The sequence below is a fragment of the Notechis scutatus genome, chromosome 12, assembly GCF_049901735.1.
Source record: "Notechis scutatus isolate UNSWTSFEM ecotype Mainland chromosome 12, rNotScu1.2, whole genome shotgun sequence".
Taxonomy (NCBI): domain Eukaryota; kingdom Metazoa; phylum Chordata; class Lepidosauria; order Squamata; family Elapidae; genus Notechis; species Notechis scutatus.
The window spans coordinates 2,371,808-2,395,822 of NC_142020.1; the positions used below are offsets into that span (position 1 = coordinate 2,371,808).

General features: G+C 46.3%; 1 protein-coding gene across 1 annotated transcript in view; it reads right to left on the reverse strand.

Annotated features, from left to right (window-relative positions):
- PKD1 (polycystin 1, transient receptor potential channel interacting) overlaps positions 1-24,015 on the reverse strand; it is a 196,672-nt gene that overhangs the window by 29,684 nt on the left and 142,973 nt on the right. The window contains 6 exon segments of the mRNA XM_087973113.1: positions 3,461-3,510; positions 4,672-4,788; positions 9,642-9,768; positions 13,163-13,373; positions 15,272-15,415; positions 17,588-17,758. Of these exon segments, the coding sequence (XP_087829239.1) occupies positions 3,461-3,510; positions 4,672-4,788; positions 9,642-9,768; positions 13,163-13,373; positions 15,272-15,415; positions 17,588-17,758 (820 nt within the window).

The window sequence follows — 24,015 nt, forward strand, 5'->3', positions numbered from 1 at the left end:
CAGGTTTCCTGCCATGCCATCTGGTGAATGGTATTTCACCTGTTGTTGTATTAACAACGTTGTTCAATATGTTATTAGCACACATTGTAGCCTCCCCCACAAAGAATCAGGTAACCCAGAATCATTTAACATTGTTCTAACCATTGCCTGTAGTGTTTGGCCTCTTCTTTCAATAAAAGCGTTATGTTCGGCCTGTATGGAGCAGACTTCTTATGCTCTATTCCAGCTACTTTAAGTCTGTTCTGGAATTTGTTATTAATAAATTCCGCACCATTATCTGTCACCAGGGTTATCAGTTGTCGCTTAGACTTTCTTTCAGCAAACCTAAGCCAATTGAAAAATGTTGATATGTTTCAGTTTTGCTTTTCATTAAATAGCAAAACCCATATCTAGAATAATGGTCCATAATGCTCAGTATATATCTAGCACCCCCATACTGGGTTTCTTTTGGACCTATTATGTCTGCAAATACTACTTCTAAAGGTTCTTTTGTTTTGAAACCATTTAGCCTATTTGCAGGCAATACTTTGCTCTTATCTTCACAGCAAACATTACAACGCAAATATTTATCACAAGGTTTTAACCTTATTCCTTCAGATAACTCAACTGTACGTTTTAGCATTTTAAAATTTACATGCCCCAAACGCCTATGCAATAAATGGATACATTCTTCATGAGGCTTTATATTATTAAATACAGTTTGAGCCTCCCCTTTCTTACTATTATCTAAGACATATAATGTTCCATTTAAAGCTGCAGTTACCCTTTTGTTATCTTTTTCAATTATGCAATTATTATCTTTAAAAGTAATTACATAACCTAATTTATCTAATACCCTTACTGAAAGCAAATTAAACTTTAGTTGCGGTACATACAACATTTTTATATCCTGGTTTATGTACGGACAACGTGCAAAACCTTGACCTTTCGCTTTCAGGTTCCAGCCATTAGCAAGAGATATATGTTGAGAGCTTGTAGACATTTTTATAAATTTTGTCTTATCTCTTGTGATGCAGTGGGATGCGCCACTGTCAACCACCCATAAATTATTCTTCACATCAGAGTTGCTAAACGTGGCTAGTTCAAATGCTTTCTTTGGCTTTTTTACATTCTGGCTTTTTCTCTTTTGCAGAATCTTGCCAAATGTCTCTGCTCCACAATTAAAACACTTTTTAATTGTGTATGCTGTCGAAGATAAATTCTCTTCTTCCGGTGCTTTACTTTGCTTTGCTGGTTTCTTTCAAGCTTTGAAGATAATTTCTCTTCTTTCTTATCTTCTCTCAGCTCGTCACGCTCACGCCTTCTTCTGGCTTCTTCTATTAGCCTGCCTGTAATCTCGGTTAATGAGAGGCTTTCTTTTGGCAATACCTCTAACGAAGTCACATAGTCATCATAGCTTTGATCTAATGAAGATAATATTATGTAGACTTGTTGCAGTTCATTAAATATAAGCTCTTTTTCTTGCAAATCTTGAAAAATGCTCTTCATACAGTTTAAATGAACTAACATATCTCCATTCCTCTGAAGATGCGCTCGAAAAGCTTCCGTGTAAGATTTATATGTGCTCCTACACTGTCCCGAACATAAATCTTCCTGAGGTTCTCTCCCAGCAGTTTGCAGCATTTTCTTCTCCACGAATATGGACAAGCTGCTGATCACAGAGAGTCAGTCCTATGATGCATAAAGCCTGCTCATTCTTCAGTTTAAAGTCTTGTAACTTTTCGTTATCATCATCATTAGCAGGATCCCAGCTACTCACATCTGGTGGGTTTGCTATAATGTCCCACAATCCTTCTCTGCGTAGAAGTAAACTACATTTCATTGACCATGAAACATAGTTTGTTCCATCCAGCCTGGATATCATGGACAGTTGTGACAAATTTACTTGTGCCATTACTCTTCAGATATTTTGACTATTTTAAACTAATTAAAACAGTTTGTTTTTACAGTAATGTGCAACTCACACCAATCTCTCTCTGCTATATCCTGGTTAATTAGACTATGCTGCTGGGCCCATAACCAATGTTAGTGATTTGGGAATTAACCCCTAGAAGAGTATTGCAGCAGTAGTCAAGCCAGGAAGCCAAACGAGAGTGGAAGGGCCCCAGAGTATACACACACTGAACACAAACACTGTTTGTAGTTTAAATAGTTTTTAATCCAGTTAGAGTTTAAGCATTGTCATTCAGTCCATTAAGTCATTCACAGTATTTCCATCCAGTAAGACTCACTAGTATAGTCCAAGTTAAGAGTCTCTTGCAATATCTTTATCAGCCGATAAAGATATCTTCCTCCTCCGGTTTCACTCTCCAGAGAAACAAACGCTGGATATTCAGTAGAATTACGCAGTAAATCAGCAAACAGTAGCAAACAATAACAGTTCAGTCACAGGCACTCACAGTCAGTAATCACAGTTAGTCGCAGCAACACACAGTTACAGCCAGTTACAGACAGTAAGATTTTCCAGCTTCTAATGCTTCCTTATATTGTAACTTCTAACCGCACCCTTAATCGGCTAATTGCCTGCTGCATTGTACTTAAAGTGATAAGCACTTAAACCATGATATCTAAGTTTTATATATTTATTCACCCAAACCATATTTGGTATCAATGTTATACCTAACACAGGGGGAAGATGAGAACTCCAAGGCCTCCCTCAACAGCTCTCCCGCTGCTTCCCCTTCCTCCAAATCCAGTCTCAAGATTCGTACAGATAGTTCTTGACTTGCAACCGGTCACTTAATGAGCTTCGAAGTTATGACAGACCCCTGGAAAAAAAGTACTTACCACCCAACGTTGAAGTTCTGATGACCCTATCCCCCTCCCCCTCCACTGGGCATTTGGCAACTAGCTCAACTTTGTGGCTGTTGGCAGCATCCATATGAGCCATGGTGGCGCAGTGCTTAAGGGGGCGGTACTACAGGCTACTTGTGCTGACTGCCGGCTGACTGCACTTTGGCAGTTCAGATCCCACCAGGCTCGAGGTTGACTCAGCCTTCCTTCCTTCCAAGGTGGGTCAAATGAGAACTCAGATTGTTAGGGACAAGAGGCTGACTCTGTAAACGGCTTAGAGAGGGCTGTAAAAGCACGGTGAAGCTGTAAGTCTAAGGGCTACTGCTATTGGTATCCTGTGATCACAATTTTCAACATTTTTTGCCAGTTGCAGCATTTACTTCTGATTTCTGGCAAAAGAGAAAACGCTCACTGGATAAAAAAGGTTTGCTTAACAACTGCCGCATTCACTTAAAGACCATTACAAAAAGAAGTTGTAAAATTGGGCACGGTGATGTGGTGACCTGCTTAACAACCGCAATGGCTTAACGCTATAATTTGGGGCTCAATTATGGTCCAGAGCTACTTTTCTCAGCCTTCTTCCCATATGACTGAACTCTACTTGCAAACAGCAGGTGGCAGCACTGAGCCAAGCTTGGCTGTTCATAAAGAGAAGCCAAGGATTTACCTTTTCGAATCGTCCAGAATCAAATCGGTTTTGGTTTCCTCTGAAAAAGCCTACAAAGGAAGAGAGAGTGAAAGGGACAAGAGTTTAGCCCACTGGCCGTCCTTGAGATGCCCTTTCTATAGAGGGACGATTGAAAGTATCCTGTCGCACCCTATTACTGTCTGGTTTGGAAGCTTTATTGCTTCGGACAGGAAGGCGGCGCAGAGAGTGGTGAGGACGGCAGAAAAGATTATTAGAAGCTCACTTCCTTCAATCCAGGACATGGCATATAAGCGATGCTTGAGCAGAGTCCGCTGGATTGTCTGGGATGCCATACATTCTCTCCATGACTTGTTTTCCATGTTACCTTCTGGGAGGGGCCTTCACAATATCCAAAGCAGAACAACTACATTATGTAATAGCTTTGTTGAGAGCGGGCATCAGAATTTCACTTTTTAAATGTTTGCCAGGGTGTTCACAGAAAAAAGTGACAATAAAGGTTAGGTCTTGGTCTTAGTCTTTTGGTCTTGGTTGTCCTGTCCTATCTTTTCCTTCATGGCTAAGGACCAGGTTACTTCAGGGATCACCTTCTCCTGTGGTTTCTGCCGTCCAACTTGGTTGGACAGGTTAGGCACATTACGGGTCCCACCAGCCAAAGAATGGGGACAGGCGACGTGCCTTCTCTGCCGTAGCCCCTGCCCCCTGCAACATTCTCCCTCAGAGTTGAGGAGAACTTCAACTCTCTTGGCCTTCCATAAGGCCTTGAAGACCTGGCTTTGTGCCGGGCCCTGGGGCCCTGAGGATGTGAAGGGCCCCATTTCATAGCTATATTGATATCTCTCTCTCTCCCCACTCTATCTATCTATCTATCTATCTATCTATCTATCTATCTATCTATCTATCTATCTATCTATCTATCTATCTATCTATCTATCTATCTATCTATCTATCACTTTTCCAATGTAATTGTCTTTAACAGTTTTATGATACACCCGGAGTCCCTTGCTAGAGATAGGAGAGGGGGTTAATAGAAATTAATTAAACAACTAAATCATGTCTGGCTTCTTCTTTGCTCTCCTCCAGGAAAAGCCACCTCTGAAAAGGTCCCTGAGAAGGTGGCTCCCTGGCCAACCAGAAGGAAGGACTGCAAAGGCAGAAGAAAAGATTTCCAGGACTTGCCAGAAGTTGCAGGGGGGCATGGAGAGAAAAGAAGAAGCTTTGATGCTCCTCACCTCCGTCCGAAGGCCGGGGAAAGTGATGAAGGAGCTCTCCAGAAGCGATGAGTCCAGGTAGTTGTCGATCTCCAGGGACTGCTGGTCTGAATGGGCCAGAGACTGGCTGATGTTGACCTGCAGGAGAGAAGGAAGCTGGGGATCACCAGGGTGGAGGAACAGAAATTTAAATCTGCCTCAATTTGTCCCAAAGATGCTTTTTCAAAAGACAACTGGACCTTCTTTTTTTTTCTTGAAGACATTTTGCTTCTCACTCAGGAAGCTTCTTCAGTTCTGAATGAATGGGGGAGCATTCTACCAGAACTGAAGAAGCTTCTTGGATGAGAAGTGAAATGTCTTCAAGGAAAAAAACCAAGAAAGTCCCGTTGCCTTTTAGAAAAGCACCTTTAGGACAACCATGACCTGGATGACTGAGACTCTCCATAGACATCTTCCAATCAGCTTGTTTTGGGTCACATCGAGAACACTCCATACTCGTTTAAAAAGAAGCAATGGGGAAAAGCCAGCCGGAAATCAATCATTGATGTTCTTATGGGTTGCAGAGCTGCTGCCAAACAAGTCGGAGATGGGAAGAAGATGGCATCGAGCAGGAATTCAGCCGTTCTTCCCCAACCAGAATGACCCATCAGATAGACCCAAGAACTACCAAGCTCGGGTAGCTTATGACGGATTAAGGCCAGTCCTGGAAGCTGCCCCAGTTAAGAGGAAGGGTGACTGAAACCAGCAGGTCCTGCTTCCAGAATTGGTAGAAATTGGAGGAGTGGGATGGGGGGGGAAGGCCCCCTCCCATTTCTCAATATTTAGGGCACATTTGTGGATTAGAAAGATGGCTCTGATAACGCAATTTGCTTTCTCTTTCTCTTCCTTCATATTTGAGATTGTCATTACCTAGATCAGTGATGGCGAACCTTTTTGTTGTGGGGGTGCCAAAAGCGCCCCGCCCCGTTACCTGCACTGCGCATGTGTGTGCCTCCCAGCTGATTTTCGGCCAGTTATGAGGCCTTTTTCGCCCTCTCAGAGGCTTGAGAGAAGCCTCTGCAGCCTCGGGAGGCCAAAAATGGGCCTTCGGAAATACTGGAAGTGCCCATTTCCAGCTTCCAGAGGGCCTCTGGAGCCCGGGAGGCTGTTTTCACCTCCCAGGGGCTCGAGGAAGCCTCTGCAGCCTTTGGAGGCCAAAAAATGGGCCCATTTCAGCACTTCCAGCCTCCAAAGGCTGCAGAAGTTTCCCTCGAGCCCCTGGGAGGGTGAAAACGGCCTCCCCTCGGCTCCAGAGGTATTTCCGGAAGGCCCATTTTTCGGCCTCCCAAGGCTGCAGAGGCTTCCCTTGAGCCCCCAGGAGGGCAAAAATGGCCTCAAACAGCCCCAAAATCACCAGCCCATGCGCAGTGCAGGTGGGTTTGGCTGGGGCTCACATGCGCACCCAAATAGCTCTGCATGACACCTGTGGCACACATGCCATAGGTTCGCCATCATGGATCTAGATTGTTCGTTTGTTAGATTCAAATACCCTGGCAGGTAACAATATTAAACACAGAAAAACCACCTAGAAACATAAAACACATAGTTGAGGAAAAAATATTACAAAAACATCATACAGTCAACACGACCAAGTAAAAGGCTCCATCAAACATCTGGGCCTCAGGCTGGAGCATAGAACTGAATCTATGAGGCCTTGCAGGAGGCCAATAGGGCTATTCGTTTAAGATTAAATTCACACATATTTGGCTTCACATTAAAATACTAAGAAAAATTGTATCAGTTTCACACTTAAAGACTAGGAATTTTAAAAACTGATACCTAGTGATACCCTTGGTAACATTCATTTAACTACTATGTCAGTAAATATTTGGGTGACTCCTGCAATAACTGTGGAAATTTTCTGTTTTTAATTCTTTATAGCACTACCACCAATTCTCTATAAAACAAGCAAAGATATAATTATATCTGTATATTTCTATTTATCATGCAGTGAATAAATTATGACCTGTAACATTTAAAATGTTACACACAGTGAGGGAAAGAAGTATTTGATCCCCTGATGATTTTGTCCACTGACAAAGAAATGACCAGTCTGTAATTTTAATGGCAGGTCTATTTTAACAATGAGAGACAGAATAACCAACAAAAAAAAAATTCCAGAAAAATGCATTTCAAAAAAGTTATAGATTTGCATTTTAATGAGTGAAATACATATTTGATCCCCTATCCAATCAGCAAGATTTTTTGCTCCCAGGTGTCTTTTATACAGGTAACGAGCTGAGATTAAGGAGCACTCTCTTAAAGGGACACCTGTCCACAAAAGCAATCAATCAATCAGATTCCAAACCCTCCACTATGAACAAGACCAAAGAGCTGTCCAAGAACGTCATGGACAAGATAGCAGACCTACACTAGGCTGGAAGGGCCTGCAAGACTATTCTCAAGCAGTCTTGGTGAGAAAGGGACAACAGCTGGTGCGATTATTTGCAAATGGAAGGAACACAAAATAACTGTCCACCTCCCTCGGTCTGGGGCTCCAGGCAAGATTTCACCTCAGGGAGGTTCAATGATCATGAGAACAGTGAGGAATCAGCCCAGAGCTACACGGGAGGATCTTGTCAATGATCTCAAGGCAGCTGGGACAGAGGTGGTATTCAGCCAGTTCTGACCAGTTCTGGAGAACCAGAAGTGGACCATTTTGAGTAGTTCGGAGAACCGGCCAATCCCACCTCTGACTGGCCCCGCCAACCCCATCTCTTCTCTGCCTCCCATTGAGTCCCAGCTGATTGGCTGGGTCTCCTTTGGTTGCCCTGCACAGGAGAACGGAGCTGGAAAGTAGGTTGGGGTGGGTGGGATTTTGCAGTATCCTTCCCCTGCCATGCCTAGCGAACCATGCCCACCAAGCCACGCCCAAAGAACTGGTAATAAAATTTTTTGAATCCCACCACTGAACTGGGACCATAGTCACCAGGAAACCAATTGGTAACACACTACGCTGTGAAGGACTGAACTCCTGCAGTGCCCGCAAGGTCCCCCTGCCCAAAAAAGCACAGGGAAAGGCAGGGGTGGGATTCAACTGGTGTAACAACGGGTTTGGTGAGTGCGCCCTTCGCATGCAGCATTTGCAACTCCCCTTTTGCTGCAAGCCCTGTGTGTGAAACAGCTAACGTGTGGCAATCGGCTGTGCTGCACAAAGCAGATGAGCTGCAAAACCCGGAAACAAAGCACAGACTAGAGCTGGGGCCAGTGGGTGGGCCCAACAGCTGATTGTCGGAGCCACCGGTTCGTCTGAACCGGGCTGAACCGGTAGAATCCCATTCCTGGGTACAGGCCTGTCTGAAGTTTGCCTCTGAATGATTCAGAGGACAACTGAGTGAGAGTCTTGTGGTCAGATGAGACCAAAATTGAGCTCTTTGGCATTAACTCAACTCGCCATGTTTGGAGGAGGAGGAGGAGGAATGCCCGCCTTTAACCCCAAGAACATCATCCCCACCATCAACTATGGAGGCGGAAACATTATGCTTTGGGGGTGTTTTTCTGCTAAGGGGACAGGACAACTTCACCGCATCAAAGGGACAACGGACAGGGCCATGTATCGTCACACCCTGGGTGAGAATTTCCTTCCCTCAGCCGGGGCATTGAAAATGGGTCGTGGATGGGTATTCCAGCGTGACAATGACCCAAAACACACAGCCAAGGCAACGAAGGAATGGCTCCAGAAGAAGCACATTAAGGTCCTGGAGTGGCCTGGCCAGTCTCCAAACCTTAATCCCATAGAAAATATGGGGAGGGAGCTGAAGGTTCGAGCTGCCAAACGTCGGCCTTGAAACTTTAATGACTTGAAGAAGATCTGCAAAAGAGGAGTGGGACAAAATCCCTCCCGAGATGTGTGCCAACCTGGTGACTAACTACAAGAAACACCTGACCTCTGTGATTGCCAACAAGGGTTTTGCCACCAAGTACGAACTCGGGTTTTGCAAAAGGAGTCAAATCCTTATTTCACTCATTAAAATGCAAATTAATTTGTAACTTTTTTGAAATTATACATACATACACACACACACACACACACAAACTAACACGACAATATGTATACACACATGTTCTGCTAAAAGTATAATAAATAAACTGCAAGATCGCCAGACTGCTATAAACCAACTGGCATAGATTACCATTTTGAATGTCAGTCCCCAGTTGGGCATTTATTTAGATTAAAAATATTTGAAGAAAGTTGGAAAAATCAGCTTAAGATATTTCATAATGAATGCTGCTGCTGCTGTTGGTCTATTGCCCTTATTTTCCAAGGCATCAAAATGGATGCAACATAGGAAATTAAACCCATTGCTATTTTTAGCTGCCAAGTTTCTTATTACAAAACAATGGAAAAAACATTTTTTCAATTGGAACATCACTATTTAAAAATCTGGAAAATTGCTATAAAAATTTAACTGTTGAGCCCTTGGAGATTCCTGTAGTGTCATTATAATCAACAACAGAAAATGCAAGTATTACAAGACAGCAAATCCCAATAACTTTATTCCCAGGAGCTTGAACTCCGAGCAACTTCTGAAACTAAATATCTTTCAGAGTTGTCTATGGAGATCTTCAGCCATCCAGGTCATGGTTGTCCCAGAGATGCTTTTTCAAAAGGGAACTGGACTTTCTTTGCGTTCCCTTGAAGACATTTCGCTTCTCATCCAGGAAGCTTCTTCAGTTCTGACTGAGTGGTGGAGGATGGTAGGATTTAGCAAGGAATATAAATCTTTCCATTTTCCACCATTCAGTCAGAACTGAAGAAGCTTCTTGGATGAGAAGAGAAATGTCTTCAAGGAAAAAGTCCAGCTGTCTTTTGAAAAATCACCTTTGGGCCCATCTTTTAAGAGTTGAAGGACACTGTAGAACCCCTGGACCAAACCTTCCCTGGCCATTCTCTTGGACTTCCCAAGTAACAGGGCTGCTCTGAACTCCAGGTGTTTTAAAGGGATAGTTACCTTGCTCCGTGCCATCCGGAATAGGAACAGAAGAACCAGGTACAGAGGATAAACCACCAAACTGGAGACCAAGCCAACCAAGACTGTCTCGCCATTAATCGGGATCAGGGTGGAGATCGGCACCGGACTAAAAACAGACCAAAAAAACCCTGTCAATTGGAAGTTGTTCATCTGTTATTAAGACTCCAGAAAATGTAGGTGGTGCTTCATATAAATGCTCTTTATTGTCTTAAAACAGGGGTTTCAAACTCGATTTCATGGAGGGCCGCATCAGGGTTGTGTTTGATCACGGGATGGGGGGGCGTGGCCAGGGGCGTGGCCCGCTCGATGTCACTCTTAGAGGCTCCATTTTCAACTGCAACAGCCTCCTGCCGCCCTCTGCCAGTGAAAATGGCGCATGCAGTCTCCCCGAGCTTCCGTTTTCACTGGCAAAGGGCAGCAGGAGGCAGTCGCGGCCAAAAACAGAGTCCAGTCAGGCCATGCCCCCCCCACGAGCTTCCGTTTTCACTGGCAGAGGGCAGCAGGGGGCTATTGTGGCTGAAAATAGAGCCCGGATGAACCTTGCACAGCCTCCCTGAGCTCCGTTTTGGTTGGCAGAGGCACTGCAGACCGGTCGCTCTCTGTTTCCAGGGTGGCACTGCAGGCCAGATCCAGCCTTGAGTTTGCCACCCCTGTGTTAAACTGTCAGGGAGAAAGGAACTTTTCTGCTTCCAAGTGAACCTGAACGTCAGCTGCAGTTTTAGGACTCTTTCAACCTCATTATGTTGGGAGAATAAAACAGTTGGCTTAGATGATGGGGGCTAGGCTCAGTATTTTGGCTTTATTAACTGTATGAAAAGTAATAATTTATATAACAATATTATTATTATTTAATGTTAGAAAGATACTGCAGTTCCGGATGTACAGACTTGGGATCTCTGAAACAGATTAGATTTTTCGAAAGAATATGGACTCTGTAGGGATGAGAGGGAAAGGTGAATCAATCAGGGCTGTTCCAGGCAGCTAGGCTAAAGACATGTTTAAAAATGAAGCTGCTTAATTTCTTGGATATACTAGGAACACATTACAGTTTTGTTTTTGCATTTCTCTCTCTCTCTGCAATTTCTTTCCCTTTTTAATATTAAAAACAATAAATTTTAAGAAGAGAGATTTTCCCCCATACAATAAAACAAAACAAAAATATTCCCAGCAGGTTTGACACTGAGCGTTCTGCCCTGAGGTTGCACCAAGTCTAGATTTAAGGGTGTGGGGATCAAGTAAGCAGGAAGGGTCTTTTGGAGAGGGGGGAGGCCAAGCAGGTCAATTTTGTGACCTGAGTAGGAGGAAAGGAGGCACCCAGCTGCCTTTCTCTGCCCTTCTTCTCTTCTTCTGTTACAACCAGAAACAAAAAAACAACACAAAAGGACACCAAAGGCTTGCTGAGAGACTTCCAGGCAGTGGTGGGATTCAACCGGTATAACAACTGGTTTGGTGAGTGTGTGCTTTGCGTGCATGTGCTGTGTTTGAAAACTGCCCATTTTTAGCTCTAATACCTTCTACTGCAGCCACGGTGAGTAAGAGCTGAGGCGCAGCAATCTGCGTGAGTCAGCTGAGCTGCAAAACACGGAAATGAAGGACAGACTAGTCCAGGGGTCTCCAACCTTGGCCACTTTAAGACCGGTGGACTTCAACTCCCAGAATTCCCCAGCCAGCATGGACTCAGCGCGGACTCAGATGAGGGGCCTGCGTGTGATGCAGGGATGGGGCCAGCACCATCAGGGAGTGGAGTGCTGCCTTTGGAGATTGTGGGGGCTGGCAGCAGTGAGGAAGAGGTCCCCGAGGAGCCTGTGCTCAGTGTGCGTGTGTGCAGGGCTGCTCGAAGGAAAGAGCAGCTGCAGCAGCACGGGCGACTCAGGAGTAAGGCTGCAAGGTGATGGCCCCTCCCTTAAGGGATAAAAGCCAGCTGAGAAACCGGAGTTCTTTGCAGGAAGCAAAGAAGTTTTTGCACTTAAGCCTTGTGGACATTCGGAGTATCTTGGTTGGTGTTTGGAGAATCTTTGTGCTTGAACTATTTCTTGGAAACTTTATCTAGTGTTTTTGGCAGCCTTGCACCACCTTGGCAAGGCTCGTTCTTATCAGAGCATGGCTGGCTGGGGAATTCTGGGAGTTGAAGTCCACCGGTCTTAAAGTGGCCAAGGTTGGAGACCCCTGGACTAGGCAGGGGCAGGTGGGCGGGGCCAAATGATCATTATAACTACCGGTTTACCCGAACCGGTTCGAACCGGTTGAATCCCACCCCTGCTTCCAGGTTCCTTTAGCATCTTGTTGACCAGCCCAAATTTGCCACAAACAGTTTAATGTAGCAAAAAAGGGGGGGGGGATTGTTAAACATGGCAGAGTATTTAAATTAAGATTTATCAGTTAAAATTAAATTGGTGTAAATCTTGCCCTGCCTTGACCGCAAAACCTGTGGCACGGGACTCAAAAGCTTGAAGATGGTGCAAAGCAGTGGTGGGGTTCCGGATTTTTTTCCCTACCAGTTCTATGCGCGTGCGCGGGGCTCAAAGACCGACCTCTGTCAGAACGCCGTCTTTTAGCTCAGCTGAGGCATGGTAATCCGCCCTGCCACGCGAATCAGATGAGCTAAAAAACGCCAAGGGAATATAGGAGAGGTAACGGTTGAAGTCCGTGGACAGGGCCAGTCAGAGGTGGTATTTGCTGGTTCTGTGAACTAGTCAAAATTTCCGCAACCGGTACGCCAGAACCGGTCTGAACGGGCTGAATACCACCGCTGGTGCCAAGGCTTGTTCTGGGCCTAGAAGCCATCTCTTCCCATTTCGAGCCCCTTGGCTGATACCTGCTGCTTTTCTCCCAGAACCAACGTCTTTCCTTCCTGTCTATTCTCCGCCATCCCAGGTCATGGCTGTCCCAAAGGTGCTTTTTTTCAAGAGGCAACTGGTCTTTCTTTGTTTTCCCTTGAAGACGTTTCACTTCTCCTCCTCCAAGAAGCTTCTTCGGTTCTTCTTCAGTCAGAACCAAAGAAGCTTTTTGGATGAGAAGTGAAACGTCTTCAAGGAAAAACAAAGAAAGACCAGTTGCCTCTTGAAAAAAGCACCTTTGGGTCTTCCTTTCGTCTTCCTTCCACTCAGGGCAGGGCTACTCAAGCTGCTCCAAGATCTATCTAGCCCCCCTTTTGACTGAAGCCGCCTTCCTGCAGGCAAGTAATTGCTGCTCAGGTAGGAAAGGTTCTCCTAGGCTGCCTCTGGGGCACATAAAGACCCAGAGATTCACAGATGTTCTTCGATTGTCAGTGAAGTGCACAGTCAGTTTAAAGAGGGGAGCGTGGGAAAGTCGCTCCTTTAGAAACCAGGGGGAGTTAATCTGAATTCTGAAGAGGAAGAACAAAATCGGAGCTGACATTTCTGGGCCTTTATTCTTCCCTCTTTCATTCAATCTTGTGCAGAGGCTCTGGAAGGCTCTTCTTTCAGCGGAGGTGGGGCAGTTCACGGGCACTTGGAGCACGTCCGCTGCTGGTGGCTCACCTGAAGTTGGCATCTGCCACCACCCCGTACCACACGGCATTGGCACAGAGGAAGAGGAAGATGAGGAGGCAGCAGCACGATGCTCTCTGGACCCGGGTGAAGCGACTGCGAGGGGGCCGGTCCCACAGGGAGAGCCAGACGTGCCTCTCAAAGAAACCCCGCTGCAGCTCGCCAACGAAGATCCGGAAGCAGCTCCTCAGGTCTGCCTCACCTGCAGAGAAAAAGAAATGGGCGGAACCTGCAGGGAGGCTGCAGGGCAGGATGGGGGAGCGGTAGAGCAGGCGTCGCCGACCTTTTGGACCTCAGAGACCACCAAACTCATAATTTTGAGAAAATCCCCAAAGAAGTCTACAGGAAAATCCCCCCACCCCGTTTTCCTACCGATCGATCATTCTTTATTTGGGATCGCAGGATGCTGTCTCCAGCTCCGTTCTCAGAGGGAGAGAGACAGAGAGAGACTTTTGGCTTCATGTAAGGAAAGCAGCAGAAGCCGCAGAAGCCTTTCTTTCTCTCCCCCAAATTCCACCAGAAATGAATCTTTGCCAGTGCAGCCACTTGGAGCACGATGCCTCTTGGGTACAAAGACTAATTTCTGGCGGAGTTTGGGGGAGAGCAAGAAAGACTTTTGCTGCTTTCCTTGCGTGCAGCCAAAAGCAGAAGAAGAAAGAAGCGGAAAGAAGCAGCCTGGTGGCCAGGCCAGGCGCATGGAGCACATGGGGCAAGTTCCCCCCCCCCCGCCCTTTCCCCCCTCCTCTCACTATCTGGTGTTGTTCGTAATGCAAGCGACGCAAGCCTTGTGTTCCTTTGGACCTTGTGGGCAGCATAGCCTTGTGTTCCCATGCAGCCTGGTTTAATTGCTTTGGGGGTGACATTTCTCTGCGGACCACCAACATTTTCTCGCAGACCACCAGTGGTCCCCAGCCCACTGGTTGGTGACCACTACTGTAGAGCACGGCTGGCTCAGGAATTCAGGGAGTTGAAGTCCGCAAGTCATAGAAAGGGCCATCGTTCCCCACCCCTGAGGTAAAGCGTGAAGCAGCAGAGGCGCTTCTCCTCCTGTTCCCCGTGCCTTAAGGGGCTACACCAGAGGTGGGCAACTATGGCCCCTTTATGACTTGTGGACTTCAACTCCCAAAATTCCTGAGCTAGCATGGCTTGCTCAGGAATTCTGGGAGTTGAAGTCCATAATTCATAAAGGGGCCATAGTTGCCCACCCTGGGCTACACTGTCCACAAGAATGGGAATCCGCTGGAGGAGACTGGCGTGGGCTTGTCCTCATTCCACTCCACCTGAGGGAGCGGAAGGGGAATCTCTTTGAGAAGATCAGTTGTGCTCATCTTCAAGAGTGTTGCACTTTCACGATCAGCGTTTCCCTTCCCACAAAAGGGGCATCTGATCTGGGGCAGCCATTTTGTCTTGCTGGGAAGACTCAAGTCAAGCATGGCTATTAGCTCCCTCAGACTCCCTCCTTCTGGATCCTCCTTCCTCTTCTGCTGAGCCAGGTTTTTTTTTCTTTCTTTTCCTTCCTTCCTTCCTTCCTTCCTTCCTTCCTTCCTTCCTTCCTTCCTTCCTTCCTTCCTTCCTTCCTTCCTTTCCTTCCTTCCACCCACCCATCCATTTTTTTTGGTCTTTTAATGACCCTGTAATCCCTTGCCTCAGGATGGAGTTGGGGCAACTGAATGGAGCTGAGTGTTTACTGGCCGGATGCCCTTCCTGTCACAAGTGGAGAATTCACAGCTGATTGTGCTCAGAGAGAGAAATATCTGCCATTACCTAGGATCAAACTCAGACCGTGAGGCAAGAGCTCCACCTCTAGATCACTGCACTATCCATCCATCCATCCATCTCAATGTACACATACTGCCCATCTCACTGTTACAGCTACTTGGGGTGGCTTTACAGCATGATTAAAAAGGTAACCCAAAAGAATTAAAACTTCAGAAAGATGAAACGAAGTCTATGAACCCAGAGGGCAGGCAACCTGAGGGTGCGGACCTTTTCTCTATTCAGGCAGCCACCCCCACGGTTGAGCTCCCCAACTGGGGCAAAGCAGTGACACAGCAGAGGCTCCAAGGGGCACCCAGGGCCGGCTCATGCTGTCCCACTCACTGGCAGCAAAGACCTCCTTCTCCACCAGGCCGTCGTTCTCCAGGCTGTCCACCGACAGCCAGTCGTTCACCAAGAAGTGGTAGCTCTTGTAGGTCTGCAAGTCCCTGACAATGACGTGCTGCAGAAACCAAGCTGGGCTGAGTCCTGAAAAGCAGACGGAGAGAAGGTTCAGCCAGGCCGAAGGTCTATGGAGACTCTCAGTCGTTCAGGTCATGGTTGTCCTGAAGGTGTTTTTCCAGGAGGCAGCTGGACTTCCTTTGTTTTACCTTGAAGAGAGCTAAGAAGACTCCACCTCCATTTGCACCACTCAGGTGACCCTGAGGACACAGATAAACATCCAAGGGGCCTCAACGACCCTCTAAAAGGATGCAAACGACCAGCTTCCTGCAAGGAGTATAAATCCTTCCATTCCCCATCAACCAGGCAGAGCTGAAGAAGCTTCTTGGATGAGAAGAGAAAAGTCTTCAAAGAAAAATCAGAATAAGAAACTCCAGTGGCCTCCTGGAAAAAGCACCTTTGGGTTTAGCTAGGCCATTTTCTGGGTCCCCTTCCTATCAGTTTGGAAATGGCTACTAAGAACATCTGCCTCCTCTCCTCCCACCCCCTGCAAGTTGTGAATTCTCCCTTTATCTGTTGCGGTTCACCGGCAGCAGGTGTGGATGGCTGAGGTCTCGGAGAGCGAGGACTCAGATGAGGGGCCTGCGTGTGAGGCAGGGATGGGGCCAACACCATCAGGGAGTGGAATGCTGCCTTTGGAGATTGTGGGGGCTGGCAGCAGTGAGGAAGAGGCCCCCGAGGAGCCTGTGCTCAGTGTGCATGTGTGCAGGGCTGCTCGAAGGAAAGAGCAGCTGCAGCAGCACGGGCGACTCGGGGGTAAGGCTGCAAGGTGGTGGCCCCTCCCTTAAGGGATAAAAGCCAGCGGAGAAACCGGAGTTCTTTGCAGGAAGCAAAGAAGTTTTTGCACTCAAGCCTTGTGGACGTTCGGAGTATCTTGGTTGGTGTTTGGAGAATCTTTGTGCTTGAACTATTTCTTGGCAACTTTATCTAGTGTTTTTGGCAGCCTTGCACAACCTTGGGATGGCTCGTTCTTATCAAAGACAATTAGCTTGAAACAGTCTTTTAACCGGGAAGGAGCGGAATTCGTCAAGAATCATTAAAAGGTTTTGCTGTTACCTCTGTTTCGTGTTTGTTTCCTTGGAACAAGGTTTGGGTCAGAACATTATCAGTCTTTATCGCTCCGGCAGTGTTAACAAGTCAGAACTATGTACTTGTTCTCTAAGGCAGGGGTCTCCAACCTTGGCCATTTTAGGACTTGTGGACTTCAACTTCCAGAATTCCTCAGCCAGCTTTGTCCACAAGTCTTAAAGTTGCCAAGGTTGGAGTCCCCTGCTCTAAGGCAGCCTTTCCGGCTTTGTGGACTGGCAGCAGTGGCGGTGGTGTGTGTGTGTTTGTGTGTGTGAGAGAGATGGTTCTGAACAAGCAGTACACAGTCCGGTTCTGAACAGGCCACGGCCCAGTACCTGCTCCAAGGGTCACTTGAACAATGCAATAAGCAGTATATAAATGTAATGCTAAATACATAAATAAATTCTGGGCTTCAACTAATGGAAAAAGCCAAAAGGGAAACAGTCACTCCAATGGCTGGGTTTGCCCAATAGGCTTGGCTAAAAAGAGGAGGCCAAATGTCAGCATGCTATGGGAACCCAGCCATTTCTCAGCAGGTTGTGTGAACCAGGTCAATCTGTTAAGGCTTAGCGGACTTGTTTGGGCATCACGTGACACCCCAACATAGACACTGTCTTCGTTAACTTGGTCTAGAGGGGCTTGGCAGGTTGTGTGGGAAAAAGGAGGAGAGGGAGACAAAATTAAAGATGGGCTGCAAAGCAATGGAACACATGTTTATTGACGAAAATCTACACACACACACAACCCTTTGAGACAAACATTTATCATTCATTATAAGTTCAAAAGTAACAGCATTAACAATAGCACTTAGACTTATCTACCACTTCCCAGTGCTTTTACAGCCCTCTCCAAGCAGTTTACAGAGTCAGCCTCTTGCCCCCAACAATCTGGGTCCTCATTTTACCCACCTCGGAAGGATGGGAGTCAACCTTGAACTGGTGAGGATCAAACTGCTGACAATCGGCAGAATTAGCTAGCAATACTGAATTCTAACCACTGTGCCACCACGGCTCTCTTGACCAATGAAGACCAACGAAAAGCAGAGATTCCTTGCCCTTGATTTCATGTTGAGCCACAAATTCTGTACTTCAGCTGCCCAGCTAACCTGAACACCCCGTTGTGTTGACTCACCTTTATTGTCATGCCAGATCCGGATCTTCCACACACTGCCCAGGTTCCGCTCTGTGGCCATCTGGAAGATGTCGAGACTGTTGCGGCGAAAGGCATTCTCATCATCCAGGTGTCTGTGCCCGGATTTGCTATCCATCCCATACAAAGTGATCCCCACATGGGCTGTCGTCCCTGGAAAAAAAATGGAAGGAAGGGAGGGAGGGAGGGAGGAAGGGAGGGAAGGAGGGAAGAAGGGAGCAAGGAAGGAAGGGAGGAAGAAACAAAGGAACCAAGGAAGGAAGGGAAGAAGGGAGGGAGGGAGGTAGCAAGGAAGGAAAAAAGCAAGAGAGGAAGGAAGCAAAGGAGGGAGGGAGAGAGGAAGAAAGGAAGGAAGGAGGGGGGATGGAAAGAAGGATGGAAGGAATGGAAGAAGGAAGGGATGGAGGGAAGGAGAAAGCAAGGGAGAAAGGGGGGGGAGGAAGAAAGAATGGGAAGAAGAAATGAAGGAAGGAAGAAAAAGGGAGGGAGGCAAGGAGGAAGCAAGGAAGGAAGGAAGAAAGGAGAGGAGGGAGGGAAGGAGGGGAAGGCATCTTAAATTGCAATTCTCTAAGTCCTGCCTCAAGAGCTTTACCAGAGCACCTTATAACGTACAGAGGGGTCCCAAATCTGCCACTTGAATCAGAATTTGAAGCTGGCAGTTGGAACACAGCTGGGGCACTGCTATCCTAATCACAAAACCATCACCATGGAAAATATTGTAATCATCCTGATTTCTACCACTTCAGTTCAAAGACCTTCAAACAGATGGAGAGGATGATGGAAATAATAAATAAATGTTAACTGTTTCATATACTTTTCATGTCGACATCATTTATTTATGCACCTATATAAACATACAAACAAAACCCAAAATATACAACAGGTGTGGAAACTGCATCCCTGGAGTTGTTGAAAGCTGAGCAGCCAGCACATTACTTACATCAAGGAATTTAGCAGAAGGGGAATCTATTTCAGCTTTCACTTCTAAATCCCAAAATAGCATTCCGGTGTAAAGTCTAAAGGTTGACTCATGGCAACTGGACCAAACTTTGTTAGTCTGAAACGCCTCGTTGCTCATCCAAGCAACTTCATCAGTCAGAGCAAAATTAGTGCATTTGCATTCCCACTCAGACTAGTAATACTATTACTAAATTTGCAGATGATACAATAGAGGTGGGACTTATCTCCAGGGAGGGAGGCGGGGGAATGAGTCTGCCTAGCGAGATGAGGTGGACCGGTTGCTTTTGTGGTGTGGAGACAATAACTTGATCCTCAACACCAATAAGACCAAGGAGAGCTTATAGTGGACCATAGAATGAACAGATCAGACATCCAGCCCTTGCTTATCAACGGAGACCAAGTGGAGCAAGTGGCCAGTTTTAAGTTTCTGGGTGTTAGCATAAAAAAGGACCTGACCTGTGGGGCTCACATTGCAACCCTGGTCAAAAGGGCCCAGCAGAGATTATACTACCTGAGGCTTCTCAGGAAACAACAACTGGATGAAAAACTGCTGGTGACCTTCTACCGCTGCACCACAGAGAGTATCTTAACTTACTGCACCTCTGTATGGTTTGCCAATTGCACAGTGGCAGATAGGAAAGCACTCCAGAGTGTTAATGTCTTTACCCAGAGGATCATAGGTTGCCCTCTCCCCTCTTTGGAAGAGCTTTATAACTCCTGCTGCCTTAAGAAAGTTCAAAAAATTCTCAAAGGTCCATCTCATCCTGGGCACCCCTTTTTTTGACCTATTACCATCTGGCAGACAGTACAGAATAATAAAAACCAGGACAAATAGGCTGAAAAACAGCTTCTATCCCAGGGCAGTTGCTCCTTTGAATTCTGCTGTATAGTGCAGTGTTGGTGCGGTGTGTCGGGGGGGTTGGTTCAATGTGTGGAGTGTGAAGGATGTGTGTTTGTGTTTGTTTTCATGGTCATGATGTGCACTGAGGATGGTGTTTGATTTCATTGTATGAGGTGCAATGGCAATAAAGTAAACTAAACTCTGGCTTTGCTTATGCTGTAACTATTTGGCTTTAGTAAAGGTATACCTTTTGCTATAAATGGAGTCAAGGGTCTTTCTTTCCTAAATGCCCAAGCTGGGACAGGTCTGACAAATTGCTTTATAAAGTCCCAGGAGGTGGCCTGGGTGATAGTAAATTTGCCTGGCATCTTTAGAGTGGAACAGATGTTGGTGCAATTCCAATTACCCCATCACTAGGAGAAGAGTAAATATTATACAAAGCACATGTCATGTATGTACACGCCCATACATTTAAACTGCATAATATGTATTCTATTGCCAGCTAAGACTCCCCATAATTCACATAACCTAGTTCTGTAACTAAACATTACAGAGAAACCTTTCAAAGTTTGCTCCTTGGATATTGCAAGGAAATCAACAAGGGTTTAGGGCTTTTTTTTTAAGACAAAAAACATAAGAGCTTACATCTTTTTTTAAAAAAATAAAAAGACAAAAAATAAGAGCTTACATCATTCCCAAATGCTGTTGACAGCAGATGTAAGATGGCAGTCCATTTAATGTTTTTCTTCTGCCAACCAAAATCTAAAGTCAATAGAAAGTCTCATTTCCCATCACAACAGCTGTTGGCAGCTGCATAGTTTATTCAGGGGGGAAACAAGCCATTCCACAGCTATGGGACAATCATTTCAGAACGTTACAAAACTATGAATAAGCTTTCAAATTTGCCAGACATGCTCCCCAAGCTGGTGTGAAACAAATTCTAGGCTGCTTTAATAGAGGGATAGAATCAAGATCATGTGTGAAGCATTAACACTGCTTTATAAAGCCTTAGTAAGACCACACTTGGAATAATGCATCCAGTTTTGGTTACCACATTATAAAAAAAGTTGCTGAGACCCTGGAAAGATTGCAGAGAAGAGCAACTAAGACGATTAAAGGCCCAGAGACTAAGACACGTGAAGAATGGTTGCAGGAATTGTATATGGGTAGTTTAGTGAAAAGGTGGACGAGGGGAGACATGATAGCAGTATTCCAGTATTTGAGGGGCTGCCACAAAGATGAGAGGCAACTTATTTTCCAAAGCACCTGAAGGTAGGACAAGAAACAATGGATGGAAACTAATTAAGCAGAGAAACAACCTGGAATTAAAGAGAAACAGTGAGAACAAATCGATCAGTGTCTTCAGAAGTTGTGACTGCTTCATCTCTGGAGGCTTTTAAAAACAGATTGGCCAGCCAACTGGTCTGGAATGATATATTTGTCACTTGTATCCTTACGATCTATATTGACTTTCCTAGTATGATTTGATTGCTTATTGTACCCTATGACTATCATTAAGTGTTGTACCTGATGATTCTTGACTCTTGATGGATGTATCTTTTCTTTTATGGACACTGAGAGCATTTGCATCAAGACCAATTCCTTGTGTGTCCAATCACACTTGGTGTCATGCCCCTGTTAGAATCTGACTCCGAGGGAGAGGAGGAACAGCCGACAGGGAGTGGGAGTGTGGTTCCAGAGGTTGTGGGGGAAACTGGGGAAGGGCAGAGGCCGGCTGGGCAGTCAGAGGAAGACCCAGGCCCATCCCCTCTTCATCCTAGGGCACGCAGGGAGGAGCGGACAAGGGAGAAATGTGAATGGTGTGGTCTACGAGGAGGAAAGGGCCCTGATCCCCTTCATGGGCTGCAACTGGGAGGACGGTTTAAAAGGACAAACTGCGCATGGCCCAGTGCTGGAAGCAAAGTGTGAAATAATTCTAGTCTGTCAGTTCTTATCTGAGTTCTGGCGTCCTTCCCAGTGTGTGTATTTTGATATCTGTGGACATCTTCAAGCCCTTATCCTGCCTTTTCTCATTAATTGCTTCAGTGTGGTTTGTGTTGTTTTTTTCTATTTATAATTTATATGTACTTTGAGTTTGAAGAGAATTTCTTCCTTTTCACAACTGTTCATGGGGGAGTTTTTTCTCCAGTCAATGATAATTGGACCTTGGAGGCCAAGTTGAAAGAATTGAAATTGCTTTTGTATCCCATCCTGGGTCATCACACTTGGCCAATAAAGAATTCTATCTATCTACCTATTCTATCTATCAACATAGGGCTGTGATGGCGAACCTATGGCATGCATGCCAGAGGTGGCACACAGAGCCCCCTCTATGGGCAGGCGAGTCGTCGCCAGCTGCTCTTCTGGTTTCTGGTGAAAAATAGCCTGAAAAACAACCTGAAAAACAGCCAAAAAAAGGCATGCACGCACCGGACAGCTGGATCTTCAGGTTTCTGGAGCTCCGGCATGCGCACAGGCACACGCATGCATGTGTGTTCTGGTTTGGGCACTCAGTGCCGAAAAAGTTTGCTATCATTGATATAGGGTATAGCTGTGATGGTGAACCTATGGCACTCATGCCACAGGTGGCACACAGAGCCATTTGTGCAGGCACGCGAGCCCCAGCCAAACTTACCTGCACTGCACATGCATGCGCCTCCCAGCTGATTTTTGGCCCGTTTGAGGCAGTTTTCAGCCCCCCAGAGGCTCGAGGGAAGCCTCTGCAGCCTGAAAAACGGGCCTTCCGGAAATACCGGAAGTGCCCATTTTCAGCCTCCGGAGGGTCTCTGGAGTCCCAGGGGAGCCATTTTCACCCTCCTGGGGGCTCAAGGGAAGCCTCTGCAGCCTTTGGAGGCCAAAAAACGGGCACTTTTGGTATTTCTTTCAAGCCTCTGGGAGGGCGAAAACGGCCTTCCCCGAGCACCAGAGGCCCTCTGGAGTCTGAAAATGGGCACTTCTGGTATTTCTGGAAGGCCCTTTTTCAGCCTCCTGAGGCTGCAGAGGCTTCTCTCGAGCCTCTAGGAGGCTGAAAAAGGCCTCAAACGGGCCAAAAATCAGGTGGGAGGCACACGTGTGCGCAGTGCAGGTAAGGGAGGCATGGGAGGCGCAGGGAGGTGTTGCGCACACATGCGCGGGGAGGGCGCATTGCATTGTGAGCGCCAGCATGCGCACGCTTTCAGCACACCACAACAAAAAAGTTTGCCATCACTGGGGTACAGGGTCTTCTGCTTGAGCTGGGGGTTGGACTAGAAGACCTCTAAAGGTCCCTTCCAACTCATTTATTTTGTTATTCTGTTATATCTTGGGCCTGATGGTCTTGTCTCAAAGCCTATTGGTGACACTTCGGCTAATTTAAGAAAAGAGGGGGGTGTAGGGATTCCTTCTCCCCAGGAAGCCATTCGCCAGACACTTCAGAGGGTGTTTTTTTTTTTTAAAACTTTGGCAAATTCAGGAATCTGCTTTTCTATGGGGCGCTTCCTCTGCAGGATCAGATTGCTGGGACCTTGGAGCAGCCACTGCCTCATTGGTGTGAGCCCGGGACAGTTGCCTCTCCAAACAGGAGCACCGGATCCAATATTCATTATCTTGCCAATGTTCTAATGGGAGGGGATATTTGTTCTGGAGGTTTTCCTACCAAGGATGCCTGTGTTCCTTAACAGCTGCCAGATGTTCTCCATTCCTGCCCTTGCTTACTGGACAATCCAGGATAGAGAGCTAAGAGAGAGGAGGGACTTTTTCCAGTCCGCTGCCCTTCGGATAGATTGCAGCTGAAGCTTTCTCCAGGCAGTCCAAGTCAAAGTCGAGGGTTGGCCATTATACGCAGAAAATCTAGATCCAGGGTCTCTGACCTTGGCCACTTTAAGCCTGGCGGACTTCAACTCCCAGAAGCAAAGCTGGCTGGGGAATTCTGGGAGTTGAAGTCCGCCAGGCTTAAAGTGGCCAAGGTTGGAGACCCCAGATCTAAAGGGCATCATATCAAGCAGGACTCACAGTTACCATAACCCACAGGAATTCTTTCACATGTGAATCTCAGAGTTCTTCTTCAACAAGATTTATTAAGACGGATAGAGTCAAGATTTTAGCAACTAAACTATTTCCAGTTTTGACCCCAGTTTTGAAACCACCCAGAGTTTCTGGGAATTGGGCGGCAGTATTTATTATTAATTTATCCCCCAATTCATTCGGGTGGAGTCTGTCTTAGTAGCCAGCAAGAAAGTGGCTGTTTGCACTAATAAGTTAGTAGGTTTACAAAAAACCACCTCCTAAGTCCTTATCAGTCTATGAGTGGACTGTGACATCTGGTTTACAGCAGTGGTGTTGCAAAAACACAAAATAAAAGTCAAAAGACTTTGGTTTGGTCCATTGCTACACCATGACCTCGCTGCCCAAGTCCTTGCAGCCTTCTGATGGGTTGGAAACACAGAGCACGACCTGCAGCTGTGAAAAAGGGAGCCCATTCTGGAATAAATGGATGGAGTGGTACAGCTGTACGTCCCAACAGCCTCTTCTAGTGATTTTGCATTTTTTTTTTGCTTGGGTTTGCACATATTATTTAATAGAGGACTCATGCATTGACAAAGCACTCTATGGTTTTAAGAAAAAGACAGCC